The sequence below is a fragment of the Sciurus carolinensis genome, chromosome 4, assembly GCF_902686445.1.
Source record: "Sciurus carolinensis chromosome 4, mSciCar1.2, whole genome shotgun sequence".
In the NCBI taxonomy this organism is placed as follows: domain Eukaryota; kingdom Metazoa; phylum Chordata; class Mammalia; order Rodentia; family Sciuridae; genus Sciurus; species Sciurus carolinensis.
The window spans coordinates 127,424,168-127,448,965 of record NC_062216.1 but is presented as its reverse complement, the minus strand read 5'-3'; the positions used below and the strand labels follow the sequence as shown (position 1 = coordinate 127,448,965).

General features: G+C 38.4%; 2 protein-coding genes across 2 annotated transcripts; one reads left to right on the top strand and one right to left on the bottom strand.

Annotated features, from left to right (window-relative positions):
• Window positions 1-2,709: 2,709 nt before the first annotated feature.
• On the bottom strand, window positions 2,710-3,708 carry LOC124983535 (ubiquitin recognition factor in ER-associated degradation protein 1-like). Its single transcript, XM_047550881.1, is given in 2 exon segments — window positions 2,710-3,264; window positions 3,267-3,708. Coding segments are annotated over 2 exon segments (921 nt in total). The 5' UTR covers window positions 3,673-3,708; the 3' UTR covers window positions 2,710-2,749.
• A 15,073-nt stretch (window positions 3,709-18,781) lies between these two features.
• On the top strand, window positions 18,782-23,687 carry Il22 (interleukin 22). Its single transcript, XM_047551561.1, has 5 exons — window positions 18,782-18,967; window positions 19,543-19,608; window positions 19,719-19,862; window positions 20,779-20,844; window positions 23,285-23,687. The coding sequence occupies exons 1-5, from the start codon at window positions 18,782-18,784 to the stop codon at window positions 23,360-23,362; spliced, it is 540 nt and encodes a 179-aa protein (XP_047407517.1). The 3' UTR covers window positions 23,363-23,687.
• Window positions 23,688-24,798: the final 1,111 nt, after the last annotated feature.

Below are 24,798 nucleotides of genomic sequence, written 5' to 3'. Positions count from 1 at the left end.
GCCTCCAATCTTACCAAAACTCTTCTCCTTACTCTCCTCAGAAGGACATTTATAAGGAACAGAAGGGATCTCAGTGGCTCACTCCATTAAAATCCTTTAGTGCCTTGTCATCACCTGTAGGATAAAGTATAATCTCACAGGAGTACTGAGTCCTTTGTATGTTTCTCTCCAGCCTTTCTCTTTCTCTATGTCTCCCTGTCACACAAAGTAAGTTGTTTAGTTTCACCTAACAATTCACAATTTGGGCATGTTGAACCATCTTGGACCAGGTGAATTGCATTTTCTTCAGTACTTAACTCAGAGGCTCTCCAGTTTGCAGTGTCTCCTCTACCATTGAAAAACACCCTATCTGACTTTGCACATCATGCTTCAAACACCTGGAAAGCAGGAACTGGGTACTACCCTCCAAACATAACCTAGGTTCCATCATGGAGAAGGTGAGGTTTGCTGAATGAAGAACTTAACTCCTGATTTTGAAGGCGTTGACTGGGGTATTGTTGACACAGTATACATTTGACTAGTCAATGGGTAGTATCACAATTCATGGCAGTTACTCATTCTTCTGACCACACTCACTGGAGTTGTGATCCCTGGAAGAACAAATTATGGGAATCTTATAGATGCTCTTCCTTTCCTATGCCTTCAGAGACACATCTAAGCTCAGCCATGCTTCCTCTCATCCTCTGAATTTTAGCAACATCAACCATCCCCAGCACTGAAGAAAATTGCAAATAGCTTTCAAGTAGGCAGTAAATTGCCTTTTGCCTAATACTTGCATAATGAAAAATGTTTATGTCAATTTTGTTTCATGGAAAAATTATATGATTACTTATTGCTACATCATTTTGACTTACTTGTTTTAATTTCTTATTTAATCTTCTTCCTGGTAAAGTTAAGCATACAGTCAGAAGACTTGAATATCAAGTGCCATTCCATAATAACCTGGAGTCACTGAGGAAAGAAAATATTTCTTTTTTAAAATATTTTTAAATGGTTATAAGTGGACTTAAGTAGGACTTTTTTAAAAAAAACCCATGTCGATTAAACAGAACTTTGAAAAATAAGAAAAAACAAAAAGGAATTTATAATAATTTTGGTATCATGACCTCATTTTTAGGAAATAAAAATAATCTAGTTAGCAAATCTTGGAAAACAATTGGACAAATATACACTAGGCTGTTAAAGGATTATAGGGAGCCTTCACAAAATTTTAACATTATTTACTTCTGGTGTTGCCATGCAAAACTATACAGAAAACTCTAGAAAAAAAATTTATTTATAACTTTAACCAGGAGGTTCTTTTCTTCTTCCTCAGAGTGGAAGTGCTGTCTAAAACAATTAGTAATTAGGTTAATCACCGTCACTGTCATTATTCTGGTTTCCCACAACACTGGGAAGAATGTTTCCCAGCCTGGTCCTTCTCCATGCAAATGTCACCAATTTCTGAAAAAGGGACTGTGTACCAGCCTCAGAATGGAGTCCGGTTCATCATGTAATTTTTGTTCAGATATTTGGGGATATGTAATTCTCTAACATTGTGATTATATTGCCTTTGCTTGTTATTTTTTAGTGAATAAAGATTTCCTCAAAAGTTAAAATTTGTCAAATATCGACAGTAAGTAATTTCTAAGTTGTGAGGCTACTTTGACAATAGGTGGAACTCTGGGGTAGGGTTGGGGGACATCTCCAGCAGGGAAGCCCACAAGGGCTTGTGCCATCATGATGTGGGCCACAAAGTCAGAGTCAGAAAGGAGCTCAGAGGAGGGGAGTTCAAACGCCCCGAACAATGGAGAACTCCCCTGGATCATGTCTACCTCTCTTCTACTCTCTCTACTCTCTCTTTCCTTTCCCTCTCTTCCTCTTCCTCCAGATCTCCCTTTTCTTTTCCTCACAGTTCTTTCAGGTAATTTTTTTTTTTTTTTTTTAGTTTCCACAAATGAGACAACATGCAACTCTTGTCCTTCTGTGAACACACCCCTGTGCTAACTCCTCTATCCATAATCCATACCGCTGCATCTGTCCAGGTACCCTGCACCGCTGCCATCCTGGCCACCACATTAGCTTCTTGTTTATCCATCAGGTCTTAGCTCAGATACTGCTTCTTCAGAACTCCTTTCATACCCGCCCAGTGTGAGGTGAGTACACCTTCTGTGTGCTTCCTTGAGCTCCTGTCATAACACTTGACACAGGTGTGATGATAGCTTTTTGGTGTCTTTTAGATGAACTGTTCTCTCCCTGAGGACAGGACCATAGCTACCACAGTGGTAGCCACCAAACACAGCAGAGGAAGTGGCACTTGGTAGGAATTTTATGCATCTACTAAGGGCATAAATCTGTTCTGCTTCTGCCTGAACAAGACTCCCCCACAAAATAACACTCACATAGACCTTTCGAGTCCCAGTTTTCTCTCTCCAAAATAACTCCTTTGGAGATCACAGATGGACTATGTAAATTGCTTAGCAGAGTAAGTTCTATTCCATTCCAATTCACTATTGAATAGTTCTGTAGGAGAAAACTCTTGTCTTGAAACTGAAAAACTGGGGATAAATACCTTCACTGGATAGGATTCATTTTAATTTTTTAAATCACAATTAGAGGGAAATTTTAGGACACAAGAGAATAACACCAGTTAAATCCATCTGTCCTTTCCTGAGGTTTATTGTACTATTTTATTTTATTTTATTTATTTATTTATTTTTTTTATGTTGCAATTGATTCTTTTATTTTCCAATCAGCCAAGAGTCCCAACTTATGGTTTTCTTCCCTTTTTACGCAAGGACTGTCCTTCTCCAGAGAAAGCAACAAATCTGCCTCCAGCTTCATCCTCTTCAACCTTTTTAACCAATGGACGTGAATTTCTGATGAAAGTTATTTTACCAAGTTTAAATTCATAATTGGGAATTCCTCTTTTAATGTCTCCAGGCTTGATTGGGGAGGGACTAGGCTCTACCCCTTTCTTCTTTCCATCTAGTCTGTTCCCAGAGCCAGAAAAGGCACGGAAACCCAACTCTCCCGCATAGCCACTGTGGTCAGCTTCGCCTTCTGTTGACTCCTCATGCTGGACTTGTCTTTCAGGTTCCTTGTAGCCCAGGGGAGCATCAAAGTCCACATTCATGTCACACTCAATGATGGACACAGGCTTGTCCGGTTTGGTCTCCATCACCTGCAGTTCATAGATCTTCTCATTGTAGTTGATGGCAATCACATCCCCAGTGGTCAGACAGGCAAAGTTTCTTAATGCATTTTCTAATACTGCTTTGGGGTGGTGATATCCAGGAAGTCTGGGTTCTGAGGCTGGAATTTGGAGTATGTAGCCACTTGAAGGTTGACACTCTCCACCTGCACCAAGCCCCCTTCTTCCAACAGCAAATTCTGCATCATCCAGTGTGGGAGATAGCAGATGCCCTCATCAGCCACGAATTCCAGAACCCCGCAGTGTGTCATGTGATCCGAATTCTTATTGGTCAGTTTGAATAGCATGGGATAGGTAATGTTAAGTCGGCTGAGTTGATCGAGGGTTGAGGGCAGCATAATTATCTTCCCTCCTTTCTCCACATCTGACCTGTCATTAGGCCCTGCTAGCATGGACACAGAGAAGCAGCGGTACTGTGTGGAGAAGCGGTTCTGGAAGACCCGAGGAATCGGGTGGTCGAACATGTTGAAAGAGAACATGATGTAAACCCTTTGTAGACGCAGCTTTTCTCAGGAAACATTAGTACAGGAACAGTTGGAAAACTCTTCACTATTTTATAAATAGTAAAATTTGCCCTCTTTAGGAGTACAGTTCCATGAATTTTGACAGGTGCATGCAGTCTTGTTACCGTCACCAGGGTGTGGGGATTTTCTATTAATTCTTTGTCGGTAACAACTCAAAGCAGGATACAGGTTTTACTCACGTTATTTCCATTCACTCTTTGCCAAAATGGAATTCTCCAGTTTCAAATTATTTTGGCTTGTTATTTCAGTGTTTGGGGTCAGGACACCCACACCCAGGGGGTGTCTATATTTTTGGCTGAGTCTCTACCAGCCTGGAGGATTATCATTCCAAAGCCAAACCTAACATTAGCCAAAATGTTATCACATTGATTCTGATTCCTTTCATTATTGTCTTCACAGCAGAAATCGTGAATGGCTAATGATAACTCTTTAGTTTTATTTAGGACCCCAAAATTTATTTATTTTTGTCTCTAAAAAAAAGCAGGAAAAGTAAGATGATAAGATTTTCTAAACAAAGGAATTTTAACAAAAAATTTGCATATGTACCTATTTCTCACCCTGATCTCAATTCCTGTCATGATTGATGTTGGCACTCTTGTCACCTTAATGCTCCTTAAGTGCTTTTTCTTTGTGTCTGTCTCCACCAATCCAATTATATAGTGAGAAAGTTTTTCTTATGTTCCTTCCCTCTCGCATAATGAGGACTAACACAGGGCCAGACACATAATAGACAGTCAATAAATGCTCTTTTGAGTGGCTTTTGGTAAATTCATGGAAAGGTCCTTTCCAAATCCAGATCAGGATTTCTAGACAGAGCTTCCATGTAGAATGCCAGTTTCTTAGGACGAATGAAGCACTTGCCAGCTGCTGGTGCTCTAACTAATTAATGAGATAGATCACCTAGAAACCCAGTATAGCAAGTGTAGACACATGGGAAGTGGATTATCTCAAAAGATCAAGGCAGAGTTTTGGTTCTATCTGTGGGTGCAGAGAAATGAAAGAAGGAAGCATTTGTGGCTCTTGAGGTAAAGTGATGTTAGCTTCCAGTTCTTTCCCCCAATCCTCCTCTGTTTAAAGTCATTGTCGAGAATACTAAACCGCCAGGGTGACAGAGGGGAATCCCATAGGTGAACATGACACTAGAATGTGTTCTCAGAGAGGTTTCTGGGAGAGGTTTCCTGGATATCCTTGGGGAGTTAATGGCTATCTTGTATTAAGTATGCAGTAAGGTCCCTGACATTGACCTGGTGCCAAACAACATGACCATCCATTCTGGGATCTTATGCAGAAAGTTCAGACGTACTTTCTACTTTTTCTCAGTGGCAACAAACACAGTTAACCACAAATATTTCCAAAGAGGTCACAAAAATTTTACTGTTATGAGAAAGTTAGCAGGCAGCAGTAGGGCTTAGCCTAACAACGGTGTAAGAGAGTGTAAGAGGGTCAGAAAACTGCCTAGAGTCACTTATCCAAAATTTTGACTGTCTAACATTATAGTTTCATTCAAACTTTCCATTAGTTATTCCTTTGGGCTAAGATGCTAAAGAATCTTGCAAAAACTACTATCCGCATGTAAGCTGTCCCAGCTATTAATGTCTAGGTAGGGGAATAGTTGGCCATCACAGTCTCAGTTACTTGGTGCCACCTTGGACAGTAGTAACACAGGCCAGGTAAACTTCTGATAAAGTTGGGGCAGGATGTAGGTTCAAGTATGGGGGGCCTCCTTTGTGGTTGTTCCTCCTTTGGGGAAACATCGCAACTCTGAACAGCCTGCAGGTGAACACAAGGGCATCAGGGCTGGTGAACAGCGGGTCTATTAAGATGCTGTGGTTGTCATTGTGGTTTGTGCCTAGCGTGCCCTCAAGAAGGCCCAGAAACTCATGTGGAGAGGGCAGACCAGCAGAAAGAGCTGGAAAACTCTTTTGAGGTATGGAGGCATCATGCGCCCTGACAGAAAAGTAAGTCCCCCAGGCCTGACCAAAGGGAGAGGCACCAAGAGGTCACCTTGGTGGCATTGGTGTGGGCATGGTCCTCCTGCTCCTTGGTCCCTCATGCAGTTTCCTTATCTCTTTCTTATCACCCTCTTAATCTCTGTTTTTTACATAAAGGGGACATTTACTACGAAAACCCTCCAGGTTCAGTTTGAATAATCATATAATTTATTGGAAGTTAGGCAGAGTAGCCACATTCTTACTTCTTGTTCTTTTCATTTTGCTGCAGGCCACTCCCAAGCCAAATGGTACAGAGAGAGAGAGAGAGAGAGAGAGAGAGAGAGAGAGAGAGAGAGAGAGAGAGAAAGGGAATGAGCATGATGGCAGAGGGTATGTACTGAAATTGCAGGAAGATGCAAGTAAAAATTGGCCTGCCCATGGCTTCTGCCCTAATGGAGCTGTCTAGCTGGTTGGGGAAGAGAGAGAAGTAACCAGGTAATTTAATTCAGATTGACACATGCTGTGATAGGAATAAACACGAGAAACTATGCAGTTAAGAAGTGATATGCTTTCATGGACTCCAGCAAAGTCTCCTTTGTGGACCAAGTTTGTCCCTTGCCTGAATCCTAATGGTTGAAATCCCGCAAGTGGAAATGCATTTAGCCAGATGCTTGACTCTGAGGTAGCATGGTGATCAGAAACCACCCTTCATCATTCCTGATTTTGTCATTGTGTAGCAGCGTGACTTGGAGAGAGTTGTCTTTCTGAGCCCCAGAATTCTTATCTGTAGAATTTGGGACAACATTTGACAGGGTATTGTAAAGATCAAATGAGATGAAATCTAGGGGAGCAGATTGAAAATTATGGATGGTATTAGCTTTATGATTTATGACAGTGTGAACATAAACAGACTGGGAAGAAGGTGGGGGTCGGAGAGAAGACCATGGTGAGTGAGTGAAAGAGTGTAGATGAAGGTCCCCAGAGCACTCTGGTGTTACCCCATAGTTTTGTTTCATGGCAGTCCTGTTTGAAGATAATAGTTGTTAAATGCAGATAATGCACGCTGCTGTGAATGGAGAAAAGGAAAGAAAGACTAGGAAGTGGGTGTCCCAGTCACTGTCATAGCTGTACCCACAGAGGCACCATCTATTTCCTTTCAACTCGATCGACATTGTCTAACAGTCCCAGAATTTCTGATGCAGTTCCAGAAAACCAGACAGACACCCATTTTCATGGCTAGCTGAGAACAGCCTGAGCATGTCTAAGCGGGGATGAGAACCAACCAGATCCAGAGACCAAGACGATGCCAACTATGAAAAATATTAACTCACTCCTTAGGGAACCTGAAAAGAGACATTCCACTGGAACTGGAGGATGGGGAATGGGGAGAAGAGACCAATGGTGGGCTGAAGAGGGTGGGAGTATTTGTACCATGAGAGGTCAAACATCAGACCGGAGCCTGGCGTGGTGGTGCATGCCTATAATCCCAGTGGCTCTGGAGGCTGAGGTAGGAGGATCTTGAGTTCAAAGCTGGCCTCAACAACTTAGTGAGGCCCTAAGCAACTTAGTTAGATTCTGTCTCAAAATAAAATATAGAAATGGACTGGGGATGTGCTCAGTGGTTAAGTGTTCCTGGGTTCAATTCCCAGTACCAAAAAAAAAAAAAAAAAAAAAAAAAAAGGAGACCAAAGATTTCCTTTTAGCAGGAGCATCTCTGGTCACTTTCTTGACATTTTTGGATGAAGCCCTCCCTTGATATAAAGTTGGCATAAACCATCTCCCCATATGCTTCTCTCTATTGGCAAGATGCACAGTTGGGGAACAGACGCTGAAGCTGAGGAAATCAGTTTTCTTTACTCACTTGCCTCCTTGCTGAGTTTCTGATGAGGAATAGAAAAATTGTGGTTTTACTCAGATCATAATCTTGCTCAGATTGTGCTGAGAAGTTTTCAACAAGGAGCTAAAAGCAAAGAATCTTTGCCAACCAACTTCTGATTTTGTAGGAAATTGCCCTTCTCTGGCTTAGGATTATACTCTTCTCTGTGATGGAAAAAAAAAAAAAAATCTGAGCTGCCAATCCCCAGATACATGATCTTGTTGGCCTTCAGCATCCCCATTCCTATCCTTCGCCCCACTCCATTGTGTTCCGCAGATGACGGCTCCCAAAGGTCTACTCCGTAGACGTAGTACCTGATGTCTGCTCTAGCTGGTCCCTCCTCCTGTCATTCCAGCTGGAAGAGAGACGGGGCTACCTGAGCATAGGATGGGATCCTTTGGGCCACTCCTTTCTCCTCCTGGACCCATGCATCAATGAAGAGAAGAGGTGAGAAGCATTTGGGCTTCTGCAGATGTAATCAGGGGCAGCAGCAACTTGTGGATTCTGCTGGAGGTCTTCACATTTGACCTAAATCTCCTCAGAGTCAGGTGTTTCTATTCCATTTGTTTTTCTTCCAAGTGGCGTTGCCTTTCTCAAGGACCTCCAGATGCCACAGATGCCATTTTTCATTCTGGGTCCACCAATTATTTGCCAGATCTTTCTGAATGATTGCCAGTACTATATAGGTCTACTGTTTAAGACTCACCAGTCCCATCATACTAAGTGAAACAAGCCAATCCCCAAAACACAAAGGTTGACTATTCTCTCTGATATGTGGACGCTAACCAAGGGCGGGGATAATGGGGGTAGAAGTTCAGTAGTTCAGTGGAGTAGACAAAGGGGAATGAAGGAAAGGCAGTGGGGATGGGAAAAGAAAAGAATCTGACATAACTTTCCTATGCACATATATGAATATATCACAGTGAATCTCACCATCATGTACACCTGCAAAAAATTCATTAAAAAAAAATCACCAGTCCCTAAAATGTCTTAAAGTAGTTGACTTTTTCCCCTATGAATCGCCTTAATTTAGGTTTTGAAAAAATATTCTGTGTCACAGTCCTAAGTTGGCAATAATGAGTTCTGCCCATCTGTGGCTCAAGTGTTGGGGTGTTGACCATCGCTAGCATGCTTCTTACCTCATTAAAAGTACTAATTACTCCAGCTGCTGGGGTGGTAAGCCTGCTGGCACATCTCACTGATGCCAGCCCTGTCTCTCCTGCTTGTGCTTCAGTAAATTCTTGGGTTAACTCCTTAGATAAATGTTTTATACGAGTTCCTTCCACGTTCGATTGCCAATAATGCTTTCTGTTGCTCATTAGCTCAGGTCCAGACCACTTGGGCTGATATTCAGAGATGCTCTGAAGTTTCTCCCAACCTCCTGATCACCCTTCTTTGCCATCACTTCCCAACGTGTATATTCCTTTCTAATACAACTAGTCATTTCTCTTTCTTCTGCTAGCTTCACTTTCAAGCTATTTTTTTCCTGCCATTTCCTCCTCTCAGAAATCCCTTCTTCCATTCTTTCAGCGGCTCCAAATACTAATACTATTTAAATTTTATTCAAATCCAACATCCTTCTTGTGGTCTTGAATGTGCTTTCAATACCAGTTTCTGATCAGGCATCTCAATGGAATTGGCTGCAATTTCATTGTAACGTGTTTTATTTATAGTTAATTTTGTATTCGTGAGGTAGTACTTCATGAAAGTTATTTTTTTTCTTTGAATAATTGTCACCTCTGTGATACTCCAAAACAAACAAACAAACAAACAAACAAAACAAAGCCAACAGGCCTCACTCATTAGTGCACCACCTCTAGTGCCTGGGACATGGCAGTTGAATTGAAAATGTTACATGATGAATTATATTTTTAAGCTCTTTGAGGATGAGGCCATGTCTTCGTCATTTTATATCCCTCAAAGCCCAAGACAGAACTAGACCCATGGCATAATTCAACAATATTACTTTCAGTACTCAGAACAAAGAAGTAGATTAGAAATACTCAGAACAAAGAAGTGATTAGATTAAGGCTGAGCAGAGATTAACTCAGGTGGAGAGGGTCAGTTCTAGAAAAAAGAGTGTGTCCCTGGTTTTGTTAAAGTCTGATGAGGAGAATCCTGAACAGATAGCAATGGCTGACCTGGCCACTTACCAGGAGTTACAGAATGGATCTGAGGAAACCATGGAGGTTATAGCCCAAATTAGATAAGATGGGGACAGGAGGCAGTTAAAAAGATTTAACTGATTTTGAGGATTAATTACAGCCCTTAAAGACTGTTTTTTAAACTATAAAATGCATACATAAAAGTAAGCAAATCATAAATGCATACCTTAATAAGTTTTCACCAGATAAACACACCCATATAATCAGCCAGGTAGAGAAACATAACATTATGTTCCAGAAGCCCCCATCTATCCCACCCCAGCATTTAGTCACCCCTAACTAACCAGTCTTCTGATTTATAGCACAATAGACCAGTTTTGTCTGTTTTGAGTTTTATGTAAAAGAAATTACAAGGTTCATATTTTTGTTTGATTTTTTTTTTTTTTGCTCAACATTTGTTCCTGAGATTTATCCCTGCAGTGACATGTAGAAATAGCATGTGTATTATCATTCTGTATGGTATCCTAATGTATAACCACACTGTACTTCATTCATTTTAACCTTTCCAGTGTGGGGCTATTATGAATAATGCTGCTATGCATATTTTGTACACATCTCTTGGTAAACAAATGCATTTCTTTGAATATGTGGCTAGATGCAGAACAGTTGACTCACAGAGTATGTATCTGTTCAGCTTTAGTAGCTACTGCAAAACCAGTTTTCTGAAGTGATTGGACAAATCTGTATTCCTTCAAGCAACTTATGAGAATTCCATTTGTTCTAAATTCTTGGCAACTATTGGTATCATCTGTCTTTCTCATTTTAGTCATTTTGATGACTGTGGTTTTAATTCTCCAATTCCCCATACTGAATGAATTCAAACCCCTCTCATATACCTATCAAATGTCATCTTTTGCAAAATGCATTTTCGAGTTTTTTCTATTCCCACCCCCCCTCCATGGATCTTTTTCTTTTTCATTTACAAAAACTCTTTATATATTCTGGATTTGAGCACTCTATCAGATATATTACAAATATCTTCCTGGGATTATTTTTAACAACTCACTTGTAGTGGTTCCAAAAATAGAAAGTGTCAGTAGATGTTTATTGATTGAAAGATGAAAAGTTCTTAAATTAAGGTATATTTCAAAGAAACAACAACAACAAAAAAATTAGGAAGAATTGACCATAGAGGATGAAGAGAAGGAAGAGTTATGCTAAGATTTCAAGTCAAGAACAAGACTTATTAACTCATTCAACAGATTTGGCCTGTGCACTATAAAATACCTAATCCAGTTGTATAATCTTACTTTTTGATTCCTGGTTAGCTTATCACTATTTTTATGCCTTTATCCTAGGTATTCCATATTTTAGTCATGAAGAAGTCCCTGATTAATAATAGCTAAAGTCTCTGTAACATTTACTATGCTTCTGGCGCTGACCCAGGCATTTCATACAGATTGTCAATAATTCTACAAGGGAGAGAGTATTATCATCTTCTTTGTGTGGAACATTTAAGTAACTCGGCTGAGGCCATCCAGTTAAGAAGAGGCAGAGACAGGATTCAGATCTATGCAGACTAATGGGTGCCCATGGCCCTAATGACTGTCTCCCAGCAACACCAAACTCTGGACCTCATCGCAGCCATGGTACTTCCTTCTTTAATTCAAACTAAATGCTAGCCCTACCAAATGCAGAGCTCAAAGTGATCTTCAGTACTAAACTTAAAGAAGATGCTGACTATGGAGGATTAAAAAGAAAAGAGAAAGGGAGTGATGGTACTGATTGTTGAGTTAGAAAACCTGATCTCAAATTCTAGCTTTCTCATGTTGAGACTGTGGCTTTAGTGAATCACAAAGTTCACTCTCCCCCCCTGTAAAGAAAGGGTAAAACTACTTGTTTTTTTTTTTTCTTTCAGAGAATGACTGCAAAGTCAAGATAAAAGGAATGACTTATTTTTTCAGCAAATATTAATTTATCCTTCAACTAAGAGACAATTTAAAAGCCTACTGGATGCCAGGCAATGTGCAGGGAGCTTAATAAATGAAATTGGCAAAATTTACTTGTTTCCACAACCTTTAAATCATCTGTGCTTATAATTCATTCAAGTCATTCAATTGGAACCTACGGAGGGTCTGTGAAGTTCCAAGGACTGCTAGGTACACAAGGCTGTGCTCTAAGGAGCTGATGTTACAGTGAATGAGTGAATAAAACATATTGCCCCATTTTCTCTTATCTAGCACACGTCTTAATATTAATTTATTTTAGTGTTTTTTTTTTTTTTTTGTACTGTGGATTGACTCCAGGGGCACTTTACCACTGAGTTACATCCCCAGCCCCTTTCAGTTTTTATTTTGAAACAGGATCTTGCTCAGTTTCCTAGGCTGGCCTCACCCTCCCAAGATGCTGGGATGACAGGTGTCTGCCATTGCACTGGGCTGTGTAACTCTTTATCATTGCTGTGTTTCCTAGGTAAATTTTATCCAGGAGTCTCTCATACCCATGCATTCATAAGCAGTAGATTTTAAAAAATGACTCCACTTGTCTATGACTGTATTATTCATTATAACTCCTTCCTTTTCCATCCTGTAAAATATTCTAAGCAGTACTTCCATCTAGTTTTGAAAACTAATTCTCCCCTTCCTATTCATTCTAATACTTCTACTTTCCCCAAAATCGTTAATTAATTATAAGTTGAGCATCTTTTATTCAAACATCTAAAGTCTTAAATGTTTCAAAAATCTGAAACTTTTTGAGTATGAACAAGATCACAAGTGGATAATTCCACACCTGATCCCAAGTGATGGGTTGTAATAAAAATGCAGGTGCACTTAAACTATGGTATAAAATTACCTCCAGCATATGTGTATAAGGTATATATAAAACATAAATGAATTTTGTGTTTAGATTTGGAACCCTCACCAAGATATCTCATTATGTATGTGAAAATATTGCAAAATCTAAAAACATCCCAAATCCAAAACACCCCTGGGCCCAAGCTTTTCAGATAAGGGAGACTCAATCTGTAATACAAGTATGGTTTAAATTCAATTCTTTAATCAGTATTTGGATACGTTCAATATTTTGTGTTCAAAGCAAGTCCACTACAGATTAATTCTAAGACTAGTGTGACACAATTATTATTAGCTCTTTTTATATTTTTAAAGTGTTAAATGTGGGTCCAAGAATCCATTCTTGGTAAAATATTTCAGTAGCAACAAAATAAATACTAAACAGAATGAAATATTATTAGTTTAGTTTATTTGGTAGAAAAACTTGGAAAAACAGAATTGCATTTCTTTTAAAGCATACTGTGTTTCAGACTGACCTCTGATTCAGAGTGGGCTGTTGTCCAACTGACCCAAATTTGTGATCATTTATCCTTCTATAGCACATGCATAGCCTTTGAATTAAGACAGTTACTAAGAAAAGGAGAAAAAGGACATTTTTCTGAGGATTGACATTTGTGATGTTTCAAAACCAAATCATCTCAGAATTGGAACAATGATTATTCATAGTTTAAAAAGTTCAACAGGATGGTGAGAATATAGGAAATGTTTAGTGTGCTGGCCAACAATTTTCCCACGAGAGGCTGAGCATCTGGAGAAAATATACCAAAATATATCAAGATCCACAGAGTTGTGAAGTTTTTAAAAAGTTATGTTTTAAATAATATGTAACTTGTTCAAAATGATTATGAGAACAATGAAAATTCCTAAAACTGATTAGAGGTTTAGGATAAAATATTCATTCATAAAAGTTAACTAACTATGACTTTGAATCTCTGTGGTATTTGTGAGTTAAGATTCTTTCCACTTATTTGCTAGTTAAAATAATAAATGGACCAATGGACTTCTTTTTTTTTTTTTTTTTTTTTTTTTTTTTGGTACCAGGGATTGAACCCAGGGATGCTTTGCCACTGAGTCATATTCCTATCCCTTTTTATTTTTTATTTTGAAACAGGGTCTTGCTAAATTGCTTAGGGCCTCATTAAGTTGCTGAGGCTGGCCTCAACATGGTGGCCTGCACCACCATGCCTGACTGGACTTCTGAAATATCTGTAGAGGGCAGACATTAGAAGGCATTACCAAATTCTGTTTGTTCAGAGAAGTGAGGAATTTGCATAAATGTTGCTTTTTTCCATCTTTAAAATTGATTCTGGTACTTGGTACTTCTAGTGAGAGTAATACACTCATTTATGTTGTGACATATTTCTGTGTGTGGAGTCTCCTTTTTAAGATGAGTTATAGTGCTGATTGGAAAGATCTAGCCCTCAGGAAGAAGGGAAAAGTGCCCATGATTGGCAAGTCTTGATGGGCATGGTAGGTAGTTGTTCTGAGTACCATCAGGGTCAGCTTAGAGCAGAAATGGGAAGCAGGTGAAGTTTAAGTTTGGAAACTCCATCTCTAGCTTTTGTTCTTTGTTGGTACCTCTAGCTCCTTCTGTCCACTGACTCTAGAAAGAAGCATTTGCTCTTCATGTTCTCAGGAGATGAATATCCCAATGATCTCTGTCAGAGTTAACTTGGTAGTCCTTCACACCAAAGTGAGAGAGACTAATAACAGTTTAACACCTTACTTCACCCAAGAAGTAACTAGGAATGAAAACTAACATAAAAGACTTTAGGAAGAAAATTTTGAAACACTATCAAACGGACTAAGAGAAATTTTTCATATAATGAAAGATAATGTCTTAGATGACATCCAAATTAAGTTTTCTGTTCAACAAAAACCTAATAGACAAAGGTAATAGATAAAATACAAACAGGGAGAAGAGTTTTTTATGCTTGTAATCAAAAAGGGAGTAATATCTAAAATATACAGGGAATACTTGCAAATCATCGAGAACAAAAGTCCAAAGCCACCAGAAGAATGGGCAACTGATGTAAGTAGTCAAGTTATAAAAGAGAAACTCCAAGTGGCTGAAAGTGTATGAAAAAAAATGTCAATCAAAACAATGAGATAAACCTCCAAAGTCTGGCAAAGTTAAAGATGGATAATAGTAAATGTGAGTGGGCAGAGTAAGCTTTATTTACTTATGTGAGAAAGTAGATTCATACTGTCAGAGAGAAATCTGGCAGTAGTTAGTAGAAGTTAATAAACTATCTTTACAATCCAGTGGTTCTACTCTTGGTGCATATTCTAAAAAATATATTTTTAAAAAGTCATTGAAATGACTTGAATGAGGTTTAGTGAGAAACTGGAGGCAGTTTAGGTAGCCATCACTGGAGAAATGAGTAAATAAAATGTGTGGGTACACACTCCAGAATGTCAGTTGGAAACAGGGGCTTCACATGACAACTCAGTTGCAAGACTCTAATACTGAGAGAAAAAAGAAAGAGAACAATTTCTATAAAGTAAAAATACCTATACACACTAAAAACCCCATGTTTTACAAGGTGCATGCATATTCAGAAATACATATTAAACATATACAGAGCACGGCTGTGGCCTATGGCAGGGGTAGAGTGAGTGGCCGGGAAGGAAAGAGACGGATGAGGACCGGAAGACACACACATGCGCACACGAAACTTGTGTGGAGCTGTGATTATTTTCACCAGTCTGAGAAATGTGAATACCAACCTTTTTATCTGAGATAACAAAAGCTTTCCTTCTCCCATAAAGATTGGTATTTTAAAGAATGCATTTCCAGTCGTTAATTTTATAGCAACAGTCAATGATTTGTGAAGCAGTTTTATTCATTCAGTCAACAAATATTTATTTATCCTCTGCTCTATGCCAGGCACTGATCTAGGTGCTAGGGATGGTGTGGTGAATGCCACGGCAAAAGCCAGCCTTCTGACTGGGGATTCTTGCTAGCCCTTCCTGGGATCAGACTCTTTAAATTGTTGCATATATCTAACATCAATCGTGGGGACCATCTATGGGGGCCTGATAATGGATTGCTGGGGTGGCCCTTTATCTGGGGTGGCTATGGAAGGGACTTGAAAATTTATGAGGAGAAACTGAAGAGAAGGTCTGCTATGATCAAGTTATGTAGCACACATGTTCAGTTGTAGTTTCTCAGGAGCAGCTGTGTTATTACATTTACACTCTCTTCTAATAGCAAATATTTTTGAGACTCCTGCTATAACTGTTCAGAAATCCACAAAAGGTCCCAGAGCAGATTTTCATCACTTTAGTGAGTTTTAGTCAAGCACATAAAAACCTAAGGTCTTGGCTTTATTAATTCTATCTTATTAATAAGTGATCTATTGGGGCACTTAATAAATAAGAGAACTATTGCTGCATTTTAAGATTGCTTTGCAAATTTCTGGCATTTTAATTTTGTTTCACAGTTATTTATCCCTCTTTGGGAACACTAAAAAAGCTAGTAAGTAGGATCAATTTAAATCCCAACTTCAGAAGTGCTACGAAGGCAATCCCTGAATTACTTCCATATTCGCAAAGACAGAAAATTATTTAAATTTGTAGATCTACTTATTCCTTCTGTATGCTTTATTGCATCTTTCATATACATGTAGCACTGATGTAAGAGTTGGCTTTATAAAGATTAGAGACTGCCCTCAAAACATACAATTCAATGATGTAAAAATTTATTTGCCCATGGGAACAAAGTTATGTATGCTTGTCAGTTCACAGACAAACCAACACATGCCTATTTAATCCACAAAATAGTTTAAATCTAGTGCTAATATTAGTATATTGAGCTCTGGGAAATTGGGTAAGGAAGAATTTCCTCATATTTTCTTGGACTCATGAACAACTCCAAGGAAACATTTGGAATAGGTCTAGTTTTCATTTTTTTTAATTTTGAAAAAGTGATTTTATTTTTAATTGGCAAGTAAATAAATATTGTGTGTATATATATATGTATATATGCATATGTTGTATAATATGATATTTGCTAAATATCATATATAATATAATATGATATTTTGCTAAATATGACTAAATGGAACTGATTAACATCTTCATTCCCTTCAAACACCCACACACACATATACACACCCTGTGTGTGTGTGTGTATATGTGTGTGTGCATGTATGTATTTTTATTTATTTATTTTTGTAGTAAGAACATTTAAAATCTATGCTTTGAGGGCTGTGGTTGTAGCTCAGTGGTAGAGCACTTGCCTAGTATGTGTGAGGCACTGGGTTCAATCCTCAGTACCCCATAAACATAAATAAACGAAATAAAGGTATTGGGTACATCCATGACTAAATAAAAATCTACCCTTTGAGCAATTTCAAAATATACACTATATTGCTATTAACTACACTCATCATGATGTACAATAGATCTCTTGAGTATAGTCTTTCTTCTAAGTGAAATTTTATATCCTTTGATTAACATAGCCCCAGTCTTCTGTCCCCAGGCCCTGGCCAGCACTGCTTCTATGAGTCCAAGGTTTTCAGATTCCATATTTAAGTGAGATCCTGGGGACCTATTTACTCTCATCTTCCCTTTTGTCTCTTTCTGCTAAGGCTACCTTCCTAAGTACTCAGGGTCCTGTGCTGTTCTGGCCCTTGGCTTCAGCACCTCTCTCAGGCATGTGCCATCTCTAAAATGGTCAAGATTTTACAATACTTTAATCCCTTCTTCCATCTCTTTAACACTCCTAATCTTAATTAGTTGTGAGGAGAAAAATTGGATCCAACTGATTTTCATGAATTCACTCACATTCCTTCCCCCAGCAATAGACACTTGCATTTTTGATAGTGGTGCTTGCTCTTTGTTCCTACTCATTGGCAGAGTTGCCAGTCTAGGTTTTAGGTGTTATTTAGGATTCAGCAGATTTTTAAAAATGTAAAATCAACATGCAATCACTTTATTTTTATTTTTTATTTTTGGTATTTTTATGATTTTAATTTTATAACTCAAATTAAATAGGTTTGCTCCCATTAAACTATAATAGGGTACAATTTTTCTTGATATAAGAAGTTTGTAAGTGGATTAATAGACTATATAGTATTTGTAAATCTTAGATGTCTAGCTGACTTTGATATTCCTCAGTGTTCCATAATTATTTTTTTAAATTGTTTGGTTTATATTGTAAACAAATGGGGTACAACTTGTTTCTCTGGTTGTACATGAAGTAGAGGCATACCATTTGTATAATCATACATTTACATAGGGTAATGGTGTTTGATTCATTCTGTTTATGATTTCTCTTCTTCAATTATCTGTCTATATAGTAAGAGTTATTCTAAGATTATTTGGAAATAGATTTTGAACTTGCATATTGTTTAGAATTAGCATAGATAGAATTTCAAGATGAATTACTCTATACCTTTTTAAATTAAAAATACATGTAAAGAAAATGATTAGATTCTTAAATATTTATATTTCCAAGCTTAAATTGATATTGGTCATATTCCATGAGTGAAGATTTTTGTATTTGCATCTATCATAATTGTTATAATAACTTAAAAATAGTCTCGTAGTAAAAAAGAAAATTGATTAGATTAATCTACACTATTATTTTAAAAATGTGTCTAGTTTAGAATTCAGCATTTATTTTCAAAAAATGAGATAAAATTATTTTAAAAAAGAATGATATCCAAGTTGTCATTACTGCTAACTTAAATGTAGAGGATATAGGACATGGGTCCTTTATTTCTGGTCACTTCTAAAGAGATAAGAATCTATGAAGCTGGTAGGAAAATGAGTCTGTGACCGAAATGCTTACTCAGTTACTATAGGAGATCAAAGACTATTATACTAAACCTGGAATCTACTAAGACAAAGCAGTTTTTTTTCTTTGAAATGTATGTAGGGTTTAGAAAACTTCTGGGATTCATCTGTGAAAGCCCCGTCCGCGCCTTGATAGTGACGTTTTAGGGAAACACATCTCAAGGTGGGAAGGATAGGAGGTAGCATTTTGTGGGCTCCTATGGTGGTTAGGTAGTTCTCAGAAGACAGTACTGGAAATTAGATAATTGCTGATGTCATACTTTTCACAATTAGAAAAAAATGGGTGTCCTGGGAGCTATAAAAGCAATAGCTTCTACCTTTTCCAGCATAAGCAGAATCTCCGAAACAGGTGAGTGTTTCAGCAAGCTGATACAATTGGTCTGTTAGGTGTGAGACTTCTTGACTAATCTGTTTCCCTCATGTTGTCTTTGCCTCCTGTTCTCCTGACACCAGGTTCTCCTTTCCCAGTTGCCACTCAAGTTCAAGTTATCTGCAATGACTGCCCTGCAGAAATCTGTGAGCTCTTCCCTTATGGGGACCTTGGCTGCCAGTTGCCTCCTTCTCATTGCTTTGGCGGTGCAGGGAGGAGCGGCGGTGCCCGTCAGTGACCACTGTTGGCTTGACAAGGCCAACTTCCAGCCGTCTTACATCACCAACCGCACCTTCATGATGGCTGAGGAGGTACTCATCTCAACCTTGCTCTCTTTCTCATTGGATCTACTTGGGACCCAAATAGTTCTTAATATTTTGTTTAGTATTTATTTTAATTTCTCTTCCCCTGATATTTTTATTGGCACATTATAATTATACACAATAGTGGGATTCACTTTTATATACTTTCATGCATACACCCAATATGACAACCTAGTTTGGTTAACATCATTCCTCATAGATCTTAACATTTTCTTTGAGCATTTCTAAGATCTTTAGGAACCCATCATTTATCCCCATGAATAACTTTGTCTCTTCAGAGACTCTTTGAGGATCTAATTTTTACCAGAACTCCTTCCTTCCATTTTGGCCTTAGGATGCATACTTTGAGTTTTATACAAAGAGGGGTCATTTAGTATCCCATCTGATTATTAATTTTTTCCTTTGCTCCTTTGTGCAGTATTCAAAACTCATACATGCATCTTAATTCTGTCTTCAGTCTTTATGGGATTATTCTAGGGATAAGGCAAGGTGTACGTCTCCATTTACAGACCTTTTTTCTCTCTCCTCCATGTCCTGACATTCAGTCTTTTCTTCTCTTCCAGGCCAGCTTTGCAGATAACAATACAGACGTCCGTCTCATTGGGGACAAACTGTACCAAGGGGTCAATGTAAGTTATGGTCATGATGAGCAGAGCCTGGGGTTATCTGTGGTTAGTTGCTGGATGGGTCTTCTGGCTGTCCCCTCATATGACCCCTACTGTCTCTTTTCCACCTGCAGAAGAGAGAGCGCTGCTATCTGATGAAGCAGGTGCTGAACTTCACCCTGGAAGAAGTGCTGCTTCCCAAGTTGGAAAGATTCCAGCCCTACATGCAAGAGGTGGTATCCTTCCTGAATGGTCTCAGCAACAAGCTCAGACTCTGTGTAAGTCCCTGCCTCGGCCTACCTCCACCCATTCCTGGCTCCCTCCTTCTCTCTTCTTCCACTGAGAGCCTGTTTCCCGAGGCCCTCGCTCCTGCCCCAGCCCTATGCTTACTGCCTTGGCACCACTGTCATCAGAAGTCATTTGGAATTGCAGAGTGTTAACTTTTGCTTTAATTGACTCACAGTTTTAGTTTATAGTGGTGCTTGGTGTTTGGAAGAAAAGTGTACAGAAGCCTCATTTGTTTTTCTGTGAAAAGAAAACAACTCAGATTACATGTAATGGCTGTAAGGAAAACACCTATTTGTTGAAAAGGATCCACTGAGAATAAGTTACTAGATGGAGGGAATGGGAAGAGAGAAAGTGGGAAGAGAAAGAGAGACCTGGGAAGGTTTACTGGTGGTGGGTAAGCAAGGGCTGCTCCCTTCTTGATGTCGTGGGAAGTGACAAAATCAGAAGTGTGAGAACCTGGTGTCTCAGCAAATTTAAGACTATGAGACATGTTGGAGAGGAGTGGGCAGAGCGAAGTGGACCTGCTGTTAAGTGAGGAGTGTGTATGTTCACATAAGATGTTTCCTATGTCGTTCTGAGCACACAGTTTTGATGAGGTATAGTTAGAGTTTTATTCCTGTCAGAATTGGCATAAACTACTCCATTCTTTCCATAAACCTAAACCCCCAAAGGATTTCCCCCCAAATGAAGAGAGGTCCTCTGTAAGGGAAGTGCCTGGATTTTGGTGTCCAAGACAATTCAAGAGCTCAGAAAATCTAGGTCACTGGTGAAATCTAGGTCATTGTGGGTAAAATTACCCAGAGCTTCCATTCCAGGTGAATTGTCACATGTCTCGGAGGGGCTTTGACGTTCATAAAGCTTCAGCACAACAAAGATAAAATAGTTACTTTTGTTTTCATTTTGCAGCACATCGAGGGTGATGACAAGCATATCCAGGAGAACGTGCAAAACCTGAAGGACACGGTGAAAAAGGTACTATTCATAAATATTAATACTAAATCATTTAATAGGCAAGATAAATGCTGCTTTTCTTCTCCCCTCCTTATGATTCCTATGATCAGGTTGATAACTTAGGTGCATGTGTATATAGTTATGTCTATGCATCTATAAATCAATTTCCAAATTTTTTCAAATCATGAACTTATCAGAGAAGCAAATTATGAAACAAACCAGGGAACTTAGGTCACCTAGTCTTATGTGGCCTGTGTTCTGAGAATGGCCAGTGGCAGAGCCAAGCTGGAGTACAGGTATTCCTATCCTGCTGCCAGGTCAGCACCTATCTGGCAGCCATATGTACTAATTTTAGTGTATTCTTTTAGATTCCTATTAACTCACAATCTGAAGGATCACTTGCTCTAACCCAGAAAACTGGTGAAAATTTATTTGCAGTGATTTTTTTTTAAGCCATTGATTTGATGCTGTGAAACTTGGAAAAATCAACCTAGAACAATAACAAAATTACATATAGGATTGAATTTAGGAATCACTGATAATTATGTTTAATTATTATAACACTGAGTCCAATCATAGTTGATGGTTTCAAATAGAGTGAGAATATTAGTCACAGATACAGTATAATGAAATGGAAGTGTTCATTTCCTTAACAAACCTCTATCAATTATATATCTACTGTGAGTTAGTTTATTTCTATGGTAAATAATTGTATGACTTACTGGAGGAAGAGAACAATAGTGGAAGACTCAGACTAGCAAATATGACTCATTCCCAACCCAGAGGAATGATTGGTGGCAGTGAAAGTGAGGATTTTTGCAAGCAGGTGCAATTGAATACTCAGAAACTTGAAGGCTCCAGTTGATGAAAATTTCAGTAACTCACTTAGCCTCAATTTCCCCCTCTCCATCATAATTGTTTTTTAGAAGAAATTTCTTCCTAAGAATAATTTGTCGAACATGACTATTTGCACTTCTTTGATTACTGAAGGCTTTGTAGTTTTTCACTGTGAAGTTGGATTCTCCTGTTATAGAGCTATTACCTAGATACGTAGGGCTGAGTGTTAGCATGCCACAGAGAACGTGTGCTTTGCGCTTCTTGTTTAAAAAACCCCTGATGTCAGAATGCTTTGTTGTCTTTAGAAAAGTGAGGTGTGTGAGAGAGAAAGCACATGGGAGGTGAGATCTGTGTGAGAAAACAAAGATTTTTTTTTTAAAAGCCTTTAATCCATGTGGGGAGAATCAACTTTCATTTTTATAATAGGGTTGCCATGTGGAAAAGCGATTATGCTTTCCCCCCCTGTAACTTCAAAAAGCACAGGCAAGAGAGAAAATGTTATTCAGAGAAAGTTCCACAGGAGGTACAACTGATCAGAGTTATCCAAAATGGGAGGGCAGTCATGAGAGGGATTAAGTTGCTGTCAGTGGAGCTGAAAGCAGAGAGCAGGCTGTGGTAGAATGGATGGTAGACAGTAGGGCAAGGTAAGCCATGAAATTCCTCATAGTCTTGGTTTTGGGAGTCTTTCAGATACAAAATAGTATCTGTAGGCATTATGTCAAAGAAAATATGGAAAAATAGTAGGGGGTAAAAAATCAGGAAGAAAAAGGAGAATAAAGTATAGAAGACAATGATGACAGGATTTTTCTTGGAATAATCTGGAACAAATTTAATAGATTACATACATTTCAGAGGAGGAGGCTTTGGACTTGAATTTGGGTTTTCTTTCCCATGAATTTGAAAGCCTCATCTGTTTTCTACTTGCAATGATGTTAGCACCTATATCTGTTTTTTTATTAAGGCAATTGGAAAGGACATAATTGATATTTTCCCCATGTAAGTGAAAACTTGTTTTTCCCCCCTTTATCAAAAAGGGGGAAAGGAAAAAGCCCAAGTGCTTGTTGGTATATGTGTGGTTTTGATTTGAGGCTGTTTGAGTTGAGTTGTCACTGACTGGTCAGAGACAGTTGGAGGCCATGTGGCAGGGCAAGCCGTTGTGGATGGAACTCAGGATCCCAGATCCCAGCATGGCTTCAATGTGCTTAGTCTGGTTAGGAGGGAGACAGCTTTCTGCCCTGCATTTCCCTGACCCCCATAAGCATTTTTATTTATTTTTAATTGACAAATAATTGTTGTGTGACTTATGAGGTACAATGTGATATTTTGATCTATCTGTATATTGTAAAAGATTCAATCAAAGTAATTACCATATCCATCAATAGTTTCATTGGGGCACATGCAACGAGATGGATGCCTTTCAGTGCCCTCTCAGTTCAGACAGCCATCATTAAGGTCTTTGGCAAATCATATTATACTCAGGCTAACGGGGTAATATTATCATTTTCAAAAGGCTACAACCTGGTTTCTGTTCCTAGCAATCTAATCACACCATCTGCCTTTAACTAGTTCCTCTTTAGGAAACATGGCAAAATGCTCAAATACATTTGTGTTCTTATTTTCACAGCTTGGAGAGAGTGGAGAGATCAAAGTAATTGGAGAACTGAATTTGCTATTTATGTATTTGAGAAATGCCTGCATCTGATGGAGTAAAACTGGAAATCGAATAGCTTGCCTGCTAAAAATATCAATGAGATTTCTGAAGGAACTTTTTTACTAAAAGGAAAATGGGAAATCAAATTCCACCATTGTGGGTGAACTCCACATGAAACCCTGTTTAGCTGAAAAGAAATATCAAAGTCATTTTTGTCATAAGACCAGAGGTGGACCTTGCAAGCATACAGATTTATTTGATAACATTTTGTTATAACTGGTGTTTTATACAACAGAAAAAATTATTTTAAATTAATTGTCTATTTCCAAAAAAAGATTTCTTCCCATTCCTTTAGAAAATAATTCTAAATAATTGCATTTCCATAATACTTTATATTTATAAATTTATTTATTATTATAAGAATGCATTTATTTATGCCATTTTATTAATATGGATTTATTTATAGAAACATTTGAAATGCTACTTGAGTATAAGGCTATATTCATATTTATGACAATAATTATGGAGCTATAATATGTTTGATTTCAATAAACACATGGGTATTATAAGTGTTGTGTCTTTGTGATTTTTCTCTTTTAATACCACCAATATCATTATGATATTCATCATCTGATCATTCTCATGACTTTTTGCTTAACTCAAATAATGATCAATATTATACTGTTAAGATTTGGATCTGGAATGTCTCCCAAAGGCCACTGTATTAAAGACTGAGTCCCCAGGGTCAGGCTATTGGGAGGTGGTAGAACCTTTAGGAGGTAGGGCCCAGTGAAACATCTTCCTTGGGGGTGTGCCCTTGGTAGGGAGACTGGGGTCATGTGCTCCCCACTATAATATTGCCTTGCCACAGGCCCAAATGCATCAGGGCCAATTGACAGGGCACATGGACTGAAACCTCCAAAACCATGAGCCTTTTCTGGTTATGAGTTATTTGGTTATCAGGTATTTGTTTTAGTAATGGAAAGCTTGGATATGTATCTCCATTTTACACACGAGAAAACTGAATGAGGAACACATTAAGAACTATTTTATAACTATAATAACTGACCTTGATTGAGGCAGGTCTATCTGATTTTAAGGACTATGTAGATTTATTTTGTTGATTCAGCATGTCATTCTGAAAGTAAAAGGTACGACACTGAAAAGAACTCATCTGTGTCTTTAGCAGTTTGTGGATAGAATGAAGGAGTGATGCTGCTGGGGAGAAATACGTGCAGCCTCTCTTGTGGTGGATGAACTGGTTTAGTTCTAGAACAAGCCCATTATGGATAGCATTCTTCAGGCTTCCTGTAAACAGGCAATAAAAAAATGGGGACTATGTTGGTGAGTCTTTCCTACTGGTGAAGTTTAGCTCTGCTAGAGAATTCTCATAGAAGAAGATGAACAACATATAAAACCCAGAGAGGGAAAGTGTACATCTTTAAGATCTGTTCAATGGTACAGAGAAGACAGAGCAAAGGCAAAGA

Bases quoted from the DNA above. Each gene is read 5' to 3' on its own strand.
- Il22 (XM_047551561.1), top strand. From the start codon at position 18,782: ATGACTGCCCTGCAGAAATCTGTGAGCTCTTCCCTTATGGGGACCTTG. The intron at 19,609-19,718 runs GTAAGTTATGGT...TTCCACCTGCAG, and splicing joins AACTGTACCAAGGGGTCAAT to AAGAGAGAGCGCTGCTATCT. The intron at 19,863-20,778 runs GTAAGTCCCTGC...TTCATTTTGCAG, and splicing joins GCAACAAGCTCAGACTCTGT to CACATCGAGGGTGATGACAA.